Source organism: Sapajus apella, unplaced genomic scaffold (genome assembly GCF_009761245.1).
Source record: "Sapajus apella isolate SASKATOON/1434 unplaced genomic scaffold, GSC_monkey_1.0 scaffold16, whole genome shotgun sequence".
Taxonomy (NCBI): Eukaryota; Metazoa; Chordata; class Mammalia; order Primates; family Cebidae; genus Sapajus; species Sapajus apella.
Window position 1 is genome coordinate 11,324,988 of NW_022436956.1, and position 12,738 is coordinate 11,337,725.

Sequence of the window (12,738 nt, forward strand, 5' to 3'; positions counted from 1 at the left end):
AATCCATGGAAATTAAAGAGACAACAGGAAAAAAAGAAAGTAGTTCAAAGAAAATTTTCACCTAATGCAACATCTATTAGGTTTATGAAGTGAAAGATGGAAGAATCAAAGAGAACTCTTTAAATCTCCATTATAGTCCAGTGGAAAGGCTCAACAAGAAAGGGAAAGGCAAACAATTCCCAAAATTTTGAAAGAGTTTTATAGGAAGAACACAAAATGTATCCAACAAATTGTCTTGATGATTATTCAGTCTACTCTCCAAGGCTTCATTGTTACACACTTGAGGATTGTGGGTGACTGAAATTCCAAAGAACTCCTCTGGGTGAGTAATGGGTGAGGCTGCTGTGTTTCTGGCTGATGTAATAGCACACAAACTCTAGGCAAGTCCTACCCAAAGACAGGTTGCATCTCCTTGATGACACAGGTATAACACCCTGCCTTTTCACATCTACAGCATGGCAGAGTACATACAGCAGGAAGGCAGAGGCATCACAATTCTGGAATATTTGCAAAAAATACTCATTGAATGTAGGATTTATGATCCATATGTTTATTGCCATTATTTAGGGAGTGCATTTCTGTAAATAATTCTTACAGTCCTTTATGTGCCTCACCAAAACTGCACATCTTGTATTGAAAGATTCATTATGAAGAAACAAGCAGCAAGGAAGCACTAGAGAGAACAAAACTGTGGGTTGAACCTGTATATTTTTCTCTTGCTTACTGGGTAAGACCAAGGTGGTATGGCTTGATGGATAATGATATTTCAGGAAAGGGATACAGCAATTGATTCTGTTAATGTCACTTTTGTTGCAAAGGGGATGACAAGCTGCTCTGTATGTGAGAAGATGACCATGGCAACACAGAACCCCAACCAGACTGTGGTGAGCCATTTCTTCCTGGCGGGTTTAACGTACACAGCTGAACATCCTAGCCTCTTCCTCCTCTTCCTGCTCATCTACAGCATCACTGTGGCTGGGAATCTCCTCATCCTCCTAACTGTGGGCTCTGACTCTCACCTCCGTTCACCCATGTACCACTTCCTGGGGCACCTCTCCTTCTTGGATGCCTGTTTGTCTACGGTGACAGTGCCCAAGGTCATGGCAGGGCAGCTGACTCTGGATGGGAAGGTGATCTCCTTTGAGGGCTGTGTTGTACAGCTTTACTGCTTCCACTTTCTGGCTAGCACTGAGTGCTTCCTGTACACAGTCATGGCCTATGACCGCTATCTGGCTATCTGTCAGCCCCTGCACTACTCAGTGTACATGAACAGAAAGATGTGTGCAGTGCTGGCTGGAATCACCTGGGCCATAGGTGCCACGCACGCTGCAATCCACACCTCCCTCACCTTCCGCCTGCGCTACTGTGGGCCTTGCCACATTGCCTACTTCTTCTGCGACATCCCACCTGTCCTGAAGCTTGCCTGTACAGACGCCACCAGTAATGAGCTAGTCATGCTTGCCAGCATTGGCATCGTGGCTGCAGGCTGCCTGATCCTCATCGTTATTTCCTATGTCTTCATCGTGGCCGCTGTGTTGTGCATCCGCACAGCCCAGGGCCGGCAGCGGGCCTTCTCCACCTGCACTGCCCACCTCACCGTGGTGCTCCTGTACTATGTGCCACCTGTCTGTATCTACCTGCAGCCTCACTCCAGCGAGGCAGGAGCTGGGGCCCCTGCTGTCTTCTACACTATCATAACTCCGATGCTCAACCCGTTCATTTATACTTTGCGGAACAAGGAGATGAAGCGTGCCCTGCAAAGGCTATTGTGCAGCAGCTTCCAAGAGTCTGCAGCAGGCAGCCCACCACCATAGTCTGTGCTATCGAAACTCACAATTTGCTAGCCAGGAAAGCAGCTATTCACAACTCAAAATGAGTAGGAAAAATCATTCAGGTGGAAATCAGAATAACTGAGTTGCAGCTCAGCCACAAACTTTCCCCAACTTTGGCCAAATGATCTTCCCCACTCTTTCCCTCACAAACACTTCATCTAGAAAATGAGAAGACTGGATTAGATGATGTCTAGTCTCTCCAAAATCTAAGTTCTATGGCTCAGAGGTATGTGAAATGCTATTCATATCCTCATTTGTATTAGTAAATGATTGTTTCCTTTTTATGAAATAATTTTATTAAATACATAATACATATTAAATAATACTATAAACACAAAATACAAAATACAATGAAATGAACCTTTATATACATATTTCCCAGCTTTGGAGAAGAAACCACATTTTAAAAAAAATGATAACATACAAGAAAAGTGACTTGTCGAAGGTGACTTAGGCAGTGTCATTATCTTTATTGTTCCACTCATGGGAGTGTATAACTAAGGCCACACTGAGAGATAGAAATAACACGGGTTTTGGTGTCAATTGAGCCTACCTTACTCTAATCCTGATCCAACCAGTCCTAGTTATAGAATGTTGTACAAATGTCATAATTGGAGTTTCAGTCTCTACTTTCAAGATTAAGAGTTAAAATAATGGCTTTGTAGGATATTATGAGGTCTAAATAAAACAATTATATTAAATAGGTGCTCCAATATTGTACCAAGCTGGCTGCAGAAATCAAAGAGAGCTTATCATACAAGTTAAGGTTCAAATTGTTTCTGAAGGATTAGCAAGGTTTTAATATTATTGTTTAATTTACAGGCCAACTACAAAAGAAAGGGCATTTCTAGACTTCAAAATTATAAAAGATAACTCAAGGTTTTAGTTAAAGCAGCTTATCATACAGGAGGAGGGAGTCGTGTTGTATTCACCTAAACTATTCTATAAAATGAAAATGTCCTTGAATGCCAATCTAAAGAATTCAGATTATGCCCTAGGCATTCTACCTGTTTACTTTCCTCCTTCTTGTCATCTATAGAAATACCTTTATCCTGAGAAGCCAGTTCTTTAAATGCTAAACCATGAGATAAATTAGAAAGAAAGAGAAAAAAAGGACAATTGGCATAATGGCCAGTTAGTTAACTATTATAACATCGGAGACATAAGATAATAAAACCATTGCTAAACCTAGGTGAAGACACTGGAGATGAAGAGACATTTTATAGAATTAGATTAGAAGTGTTTTAAAGAGAAAAAATTATAAGACTATTAGGATGGGAATAGTAACTATAATCATTCTTTCTTTTACATTTTTAAATTTTTAAATTTTTTATTGTTTTATTATACTTTAAGTTCTAGGATACATGGGCAGATCATGCAGGATTGTTACATAGGTTTACAAATGCCATGGTGGTTTGCTGCATTCATCCCCCCACCATCTACATTAGCTATTTCTCCTAATGTTGTCCCTCCCCAACTCCCCCACCCCCTGCTATCCCTCCCCTAACTATAATCATTTTTGACATATGTGTGTGCAAAGCACTGTACTAGTTGCTTGGTCTATGTTAATCCTCGTAAGAAATATATTTTGTAGTAATATTTTATTGTTATTTATGACATACAGATAAGAGGACTGAGACTAAGTAAGATAAAATAACTTTTATAAGGCTATGCCAATCATAATAGTTAAAGCCAGGATTTCAACTTAAATCTATATGTTTTTAAAGACTACACATCTCAATTATACAATAGTACTTTAGAGATAATCAAATCCCACCCCCACTTTTTACTCAATATATTAGAGGTCTCAAAATCCAAGCCTTTAATAAAGAGAGGTCCTTTTTCAGATAAGGATTCCTTGGCCTTTAAATAGTTCCTAGTCCTCTGTAAATGTAGAAACTGAACCAAGCATTTATGGAAAGAAAAAAAAGACAGAAAGAAATGCAGTGAAGATGCAGCACTCAATCAGAATTCAGAGCTGTTCTCCCTTGTTCTGTTATCTTAGAGGCATTGATGGATCTCTAGGAAGTGGCTCAGGCAAATTCATCATTCTTATTAGAGTAGACTTGAAGTGAAGGTGGAATGTGTGAGAGTTAAATGCAGAATGGGAGATGGTGTTGAAACAAGCTATGATCTTGTCTTACACCATTCCTCAATCTTGTTAAATGGCTGCCTTCTAGAAATGAAAGGATAAGTTATGGAAGAAGACTGTGGCTGTACAATACCAATTACTCTCTTTTTCTCAACTTTGACCTTAACACTTTGGCAGCAAAGATTCTCCAACACATTGGCTTATAATAGTCCTTCAAAATGGCACTGCTTAATATCCTGCTTTACATTTTTATTAAATGTTTCGTTGCATAACTAGTTTATAAAAACTTGAAGAGCAAAGAAGCCTTATGTCTCTTAAGTGCTCTAAGCAAAGGAACCAGGTAAAATATTTGTTCAGTCCAGTATTCAGGATTTGAAAATAAAACAGGACACATACACATTCTTCACAACAAAATTACTGCATAAAAATATTTGTTTTATATCCAGTTAGGGAAAGAAAAGTTGTTAAAATTGTTTTCTTCTTTCAGATATTTCTATCTTTGGGTCTGATTTTCAGATTTAGGAGATGTGGTATATATACTAGTATAAATTTACTTGAAATTTAAAGGAGAGAGGGACTCGAAAATTAACTAGTATTAATTAAAATGAAAAAAAATCTTCACAAAAGGAGAACTATGTAAGAATATCATTTTGCTAGCTTTCCTACAATGAAAATAGTACATGCTGATATTTTCTTTATGATAAATATATGTCAAATGGATAGGAAACAAAAGCATTACTTGGACAGGATAATTTGCAGGAAAGGACATGCTGTAAGAGTGACTCACTAACTTACTATTGTTCATCCTATGTCATAGAGTTTCTGAGGCAGAAGTTTACCAGTACTCTGGAAGGTAGACTGTACAAACAAAATTACGATATATGTAATCAACGTGACTAAATGAAGGACTCAGAGAATGAAGGACTTCCACAGGAGGAATTGCATCCAAATAATGAATACACAAATGATTTGTGATTTCAGGCTATTGTTTAAATAAGATGAGGATCTGTAAAATATATAATTGTGTCCGCCATCATTGGCAGTGCCAGAATTTAATAAAATAGCATTTCTTTGAAAATGTTCTGTGAGAGTTTTGTCAACTTTATATCCACCTCCCACTTACATTATTACTAACAATTCTGCCATGTAGGTTAGAATAAATGTTTGAAAACACTAAACCTAGGAGAGCACAGAGTGTAGCACAGCTGTGATAAGGTAACATTGGTCAAGAAATCTTGTAGAATTGAACAAGCTTTGGAGTCAAGTGTTTGAGAACCAGTTTTATCAGTTTTTAATCAAGAGAGGTTTTCTTTGAGATAAGCATTCTTCAATCTTTGAATTAGAGGTCTTTGAACTTAGATCATTGTCTATTACACATACACACACGCACACACACACTCACACATTCAAAAATTTACCAAAATTCTAAAATATTGGGACACATTGCACTTTCCAGAGGTGAATACAACAATATCCCAAATAACTTTCTTTCATACATGCCTTGTTCTTGATCCTAGGGGAAATCATTTATGTTTTCATAATATTTGCTTAGATTAGGTGTAGGATTTTCAAAGATGTCCTTCATCAGGTTGAGGAAGTCCCCTTTTACTTCTAAGTTGTTGAGAGATTTTATTAGAAATGGATCTGGATATTGTCCAATGCTTTTTCTCCATTTGCTGAGATGGTCTTATAATTTTTCTTTAAGTCTGTTAATATGGTGAGTTACAATGTTTGATTTTCAATGTTAAACTAATCTGCATTCCTAGAATGAACCCCAATTGGTCTTCATGTATTGTCCTTTTACATATTGTTGAATTTGATATGCCAGAAGTTTGTTAAGTATTTTTGTATATATATTCATGGGAGACATTGGCTTGCATATTTTACTTATTGCAATGTTTTTGTCTATTTTTGGTACTGGAACACTATTGTCTTCATTAACTGAGATTATAAGTATTCTAAACTCATCAATTTTTGGTAAGCGGTATTATTTCTTTCCTTAAATGTTTGATACAAAATTATTAATAGATTGTTGTCATACACTATACTTATACAACTTTTTAAAACTTTACAATACATTGTTATTATGGGTTTTGCTCTGAATAAGTCATTATTTTTAAAAGATATTAAATAATAAAAATTTTGCTTTATCATGAAATTCACCCAAATGTCCATCAATGGTAGGCTGGATAAAAGAAAATGTAGTATATATACACCATGGAATACTACACAGCCATAAAAAGGATGAGATTTTGTCCTTTGTAGCAACATGGGTGGAGATAGAGGCCATTACCCTAAGCAAGCTAACACAGGAGTGAAAAACCATATATGTACCACATATTCTCACTTATAAGTGGAAGCTAAACATTTAGTATACATGGACACAAGAAGGAAATAACAGATACTGGGGCCTACTTGAAGGTGGAGGGTGGGTAGAGAAAGAAAAATGAAAAACTACCTATCAAGTACATGCACACTATCTGGGTGACAAAATAATCTGTATACTAAACTCCCATGACATGCAATTTACCTATATAATGAAGCTATACTTGTACCCCTGAACCTGAAATAAAAGGTTTTTAAAAAGAAAGATTTAGAAAGTAACTTAAAAAAGAGAAAATGGCATTATGTTTTCACATCTAGTTATCATTTATGGTACCCTTTATTTCTTTTTGTATATACAAGTTATAATGTAGTATTATTTTCTAATGTCATGAACAGTTTTTAATGTCTATAATACCTCTTACACTGGAAGTCTGCTGATGATGAATTCTTTTTATTATTTCTGTAAAAGTCTTGATTTTACATTTGTTTATTATTACACATTTATTTTTGATAAATGTGGATTTACAGATAGTTGTAAGAAATAACACAAAGAAAACATCAGGAAGATGGCAGAATAGGAGTTTCCAGTACTTGTCCTAATACAAAACCATCAATTTGAGCAAATATTCACATGTGAAAATACCTTTTTCACAAGAACTAAAGAATCCATGTGACAGCACCTGAATGAAGCACAGAAATAAGAGGGTAGGAAGGACAGTTTTACATTGAAGGACAGCTTTACATCATGCATGTCAACCTTCCCCAACCCCAGACAACACAGGAATGAGAGATAAGCTCATTGTGGGGAAGGAGAGTGATGAGCACCCCAGACTTGTTCATGTACTGATGCACCAGGACCAGCCCAGTAAGCCCCAGCATCAGGCCAGCCTATATAGTCCCAGGCTTCAGGCTCATCTCCACAGATGCAGACTTCAGACCCACACCAGTTAGCAGAATGAATAATAATAAAGATCAGAGCAGAAATAGATGAAATGGAGACTAAAATATATTTTAAAAGATCAGTGAAGCTAAGAATTGCTTTTTTGAGAAGATAAACAAAATTTCTAAAACTTTAGCAAGGTTTTCTTTCAAAAAGACTCAAGTAAAATTATAAATGAAAGAGAAGATACAACTGATACTGCAGAAATACAAAGCTTCATTAGAGACTGCCATGTACTAGCATTCACCCTCAAATTAGATATTACCACCTAGAAAAAAATTGATAAATTTCTAGAAACATACAATCTATCAAGATTGAATCATAGGCCAGGGACAGTGGCTCATGACTGCAATCCCAGCACTTTGGAAAGCCAAGATGGGCAGATTGCTTGAGGCCAGGAGTTCAAAACCAGCATGAACAAGATGGGAAAACCACATCTCTACTAAAAATACAAAAATTAGCCAGGCATGGTGGTGCATGTCTGCTGTCCCAGCTATTTGGGAAGGCGAAGGTGGAGGATCACCTGAGTCTGGGAAATCAAAGCTGCAGTGAGCCAAGATTGCACCATTGCAGTCCAGCCCAGTGACAGGAGTAAAATACTGATGTAAAAACAAAACAAAACAAAACCAAAAAGATGAATCATGAAGAAATAAAACATCTAAATTGAAAATGAGTACACAGATTAAATCAGTAATAAATCTCCCATTAAAGAAAACCTGGGACCTGATAGCTTCTCTGGTGAATTCTACCAGATATTTCAAGAGGAATCAATCCCAATCTTTCTCAAATTTTTCCAAAAAACTGGCAAGAAGAGGAAAGTTCCAAGCTTATTTTATAAAGCCAGCACTGCCCTAATACAAAAGCAGGAAAGAACACTGCAAGAAAATTACAGTGCAATATTTCTAAGGAACATATATGTAAAAACCCTTCACAAATACTAATAAACTGAATTTAACAGCACATTAAAAGGATCATACACCATGATCAATTGGAATTTATCCCTGAGATGCAAGGATAAACATACCCAAATCAATAAATATAATGCCAACACTGAAAGAATAAAGAAAAGAAGTTAATAAGATCATCTCAATACATGCAGAAAAAGCATTTGATAAAACATCTTTTCATGATAAAAACTCTCAATAAAATTAAGTACAGAAGGAATGAACCTGAACACAATAAAGGCCATATACAACAAACCTACAGCTAACACCATATTTGACTGTGAAAAGCTAAAAGCTATGCCTCTAAGATTGAGAACAAGGCAATGATGCTCACTTTGTCTGCTTCTTTAACATAGTACTGAGAGTCCAAGCCAGAGGTTTAGGAAAGAAAAAGGAATAAAATGAATCCAAATAAGAAAAGAAAACCTAAAATTTTATCTGTGAATGGCATGATCTTATATAAAGAAAATGCTAAATACTCCACCCACACAAACACCCACATGAAAAATTGTTAGAAATAATAAACTAATTTGATAAAGTTGTAGGATACAAAATCAACATACAGATAGCAGCTGTATGTTTTTAAACACTGTCAATTAACAGTAAAATTAAGAAAACCATCTCATTTACAATAGCATCAAAAAGAATAAGATACCTAAGAATAAATTTAGCCAAAGAGATAAAAGACTTATATAATGAAAACTAGAAAACACTGATGAAGGAAATTAAGGCTGACATAAATGAATGTGAAGAGATTTCATGTTTACAGATTAAACGAAAATGTTATTAAAATGTTTAGACTATCCAAATTAATCTATAGATACAATGCAATTTTTATTAAAATCCCAATGGCATTTTCTGAAGAATAGAAAACAGATTTACAAGAAAAAAACTAATAAGCCCATTCAAAAGTTGGCAAAGGATATGAACAGACACTTTACAAAAGAAGACATACGTGAGGCCAACAAACATATGAAAAAATGCTCATCATCACTGGTCATCAGAGAAATGCAAATCAAAACTACATTGAGATACCATCTCACGCCAGTTAGAATGGCGATCATTAAAAAATCTGGAGACAACAGATGCTGGAGAGGATGCGGAGAAATAGGAACACTTTTACACTGCTGGTGGGAGTGTAAATTAGTTCAACCATTGTGGAAGACAGTGTGGCGATTCCTCAAGGACCTAGAAATAGAAATTCCATTTGACCCAGCAATCCCATTACTGGGTATATATCCAAAGGATTATAAACAGTTCTATTATAAGGACACGTGTACACGAATGTTCATTGCAGCACTGTTTACAATAGCAAAGACCTGGAACCAACCCAAATGCCCATCGACAATAGACTGGATAGGGAAAATGTGGCACATATACACCATGGAATATTATGCAGCCATCAAAAACAATGAGTTTGGGTCCTTTGTAGGGACATGGATGAACCTGGAAACCATCATTCTCAGCAAACTGACAGAAGAGCAGAAGATCAAACACCTCATGTTCTCACTCATAGGCGGGTGTTGAACAATGAGAACACATGGACACAGGGAGGGGAGCACTACACACTGGGGTCAGTTGGGGGGAAATAGGGGAGGGATGGTGGGGGGTGGGAAGCTGGGGAGAGATAGCAAGGGGAGAAATGCCAGATGTAGGTGATGGGGAGGAAGGCAGCAAATCACACTGCCACGTGTGTTCCTATGCAACAATTTTGCATGTTCTTCACATGTACCCCAAAACCTAAAATGACTATCCAAATTAATCTATAGATACAATGCAATTTTTATTAAAATCCCAATGGCATTTTCTGAAAAACAGAAAAACAATTCCAAAATTCATATAGAACCACAAAAGTACCCAAATGGCCAAAGCAATCTTGAGTAAGGAAACAAAGCTGGAGGCATCACATTAATTGACATCAAAATATATTGCAAAGCTACAGTAATCAAAACATGATATCACTGGCAGAAATATGGAATAGAATGGACCACTGGAACAGAACAGAAGGCCTAGAAATAAACCCATTCATACATGTATGGTCAACCTTCAATAAAACTGCCAAAAATATGCAATTGGATAAGAACAGTCTCCAGTAAATAGTATTGGGGAAAACTGGATATCTACATAAAAAAAGAAAGAAGGAAAGAAAGAAAAAGAAAGAAAGAAAGAAAGAAAGAAAGAAAGAAAGAAAGAAAGAAAGAAAGAAAGAAAGAAAGAAAGAAAGAAATGCACCTTTATTTTATACCATACACAAAAATTAGCTCCTAATGGATTTTTTTTTTTTTTTTTTTTTTTGAGACGGAGTTTCGCTCTTGTTACCCAGGCTGGAGTGCAATGGTGCGATCTTGGCTCACCACAACCTCTGCCTCCTGGGTTCAGGCAATTCTCCTGCCTCAGCCTCCCGAGTAGCCAGGACTACAGGCATGCGCCATCATGCCCAGCTAATTTTTTGTATTTTTAGTAGAGGCGGGGTTTCACCATGTTGACCAGGATGGTCTCGATCTCTTGACCTCGTGATCCACCCACCTCGGCCTCCCAAAGTGCTGGGATTACAGGCTTGAGCCACCGCGCCCGGCCCCTAATGGATTTTTAAAAGTAATACCTTGGACTATAAAACTCCTAATAGAGGAGGGGCTGGGTCAGAAAAAAAAAACTTCTAATAGAAAATAGAAGGGAAAATCTTTTTAAATTTGTCTTACTAAATGATTTCTTAGATATGATTCAAAAACCTCAGGTAACAAAAGCAAAAATGGATAAATGAGACTGCATAAAACTAAAAAGCTTCCACACAGCAAAGGAAACAATCAACAAAATGAAAAAGCAATCTACAGAATAAGAGAAAATATTTGTAAACCATATATTTGATAATGGTTTAATATGCAAATATATACAGAATTCCTATAACTCAATAGCAATAAAGTAAAATAAAATAACTCTATTTAAAAATGTTTAAAAAAACTGAATGAACATTCACCCAGAGGAAACATCAGATGGCCAACAGGTATATAAAAGTGTATGTAATATCACATGCCATTGTGATTTATAATAAACATATATTTGTTCTTCATCTCAACTGTTGGCATGGAGGGCTTAAAGCTCATGGGATGTCCAAAGTGATGTGTTTTTTTTCTATGCTAACGAGATTACTGATGACTGGGGATCCTGGAGAGCCTCAAAATAGGGACTAATTCCTAGGAGAACCAACTAAGTGATTAAATGGTTGGAATTTTCAGCCTATTCCCAACCTCAACATAGAATCTCCAGGGTTGGAGTGGGGAGGGACTGAAGGTTGAGTTCATCACCAATGGCCAATGATTTCATCAAGTATGCCTATGTGTTGAATCCTCCATAAAAAAAAAAATCACAAGATGGAGCACAAAGAGCTTCTGGGTTGGTAAACAAGAACGTAGCCACATGCTAGTAGGTTGGTGTACCCTAATTCCACAGAGACAGAATCTCCCATGCTGGAGACCCTTCTGAACCTTGCCCTATGCATCTCTTCCAACCAGCTGTTACTAAGTTGTATTCTTTTATAATAAACATTATTAATTTTTTTAAATAAAAACATTAAAGGTTTTTCCTGAGTCATGAGAGCCACTTTAGCAAATGATTGAACATGAAGAAGGAATACACCTCTGATTTATAGCCAGTCAGTTAGAAGCATAGTTGACAACCTGGACTTTCAATTGGCATCTGAAGTTGGGTTAGTCTTGTGGGATTGAGGCCTTATTCCATGGGAGCTGAAGCTATATCCAGGTTGTCATTGTCAGGATTGAGTTAAAACCATAGGACACCCAGCTGGAGTCAGAGAATTGGCTGGTGGAGAAATACTGCACATATCTCACAGAAATGTTCTATCTTGAGTGCAAGCATAGAGAAAATAGTTGGAATGGCTCCATGGTGGAATGGTGTGAACTCCAGACTCTGAATCCATAGAAAAATAGTTGGATTTTGCTAAATGCAATCACTAACAGGGTGAAGCAAATCAAAACCACAAGGAGATATCACCTCACATCTCTATTCTCAAAAAGACAAAAGATAACAAGTGTTGATGAGGATGTGAAGAAAAGAGAACCCTTGTATGCTGTTGGAAATGTAAATTGGTGCAGCCAATGTGGAAAACAGTATGGAGAGTCTTCAAAAAAAATTAAAAATAGAACACCATATGAGCCAGCATTCTCACTTCTGGATATATTTGCAAAAGATTGAATTCAGGATCTCAAAGAGACATCTACACTGTCATGTTCATTGCAGTCCCATTAACAAAAGCCAAGACATGGAAATAAATGTCCATCTATCATTGGCTATATAAAAAAAAAGGTGACATATATATAATAAAACAGTATTCAGCTTTTAAAAGGGAAAATCCCTACCATTTGTGACAACATAGATGAACCTGGAGGACATTATGATAAGTGAAATAAGCCAGACACAGAAGAACAAATACTGCATGATCTTACTTATATGTAAAATCTTAAAAAATATGTTGACCTCATAGTAACAGTAAAATGGTAGTTGTCATGGAATATAGGAGAGCAGAGAATGGGGAGTTATTTGTCAGAGTGTACAAAGTTTCAGTTATACAAGACAAATCCTAGAGATCTA

At 36.6% G+C, this 12,738-nt stretch overlaps 1 protein-coding gene across 1 annotated transcript; it reads left to right on the forward strand.

Moving 5' to 3' along the window:
* Positions 1 to 735: 735 nt before the first annotated feature.
* On the forward strand, positions 736 to 1,968 carry LOC116556105 (olfactory receptor 10S1). Its single transcript, XM_032285106.1, has one exon. It carries the CDS (start codon positions 759 to 761, stop codon positions 1,812 to 1,814), a length of 1,056 nt encoding a protein of 351 aa, XP_032140997.1. The 5' UTR covers positions 736 to 758; the 3' UTR covers positions 1,815 to 1,968.
* Positions 1,969 to 12,738: the final 10,770 nt, after the last annotated feature.

Coding starts and splice junctions, on each gene's coding strand:
- LOC116556105 (XM_032285106.1), top strand. CDS start 759: ATGATATTTCAGGAAAGGGATACAGCAATTGATTCTGTTAATGTCACT.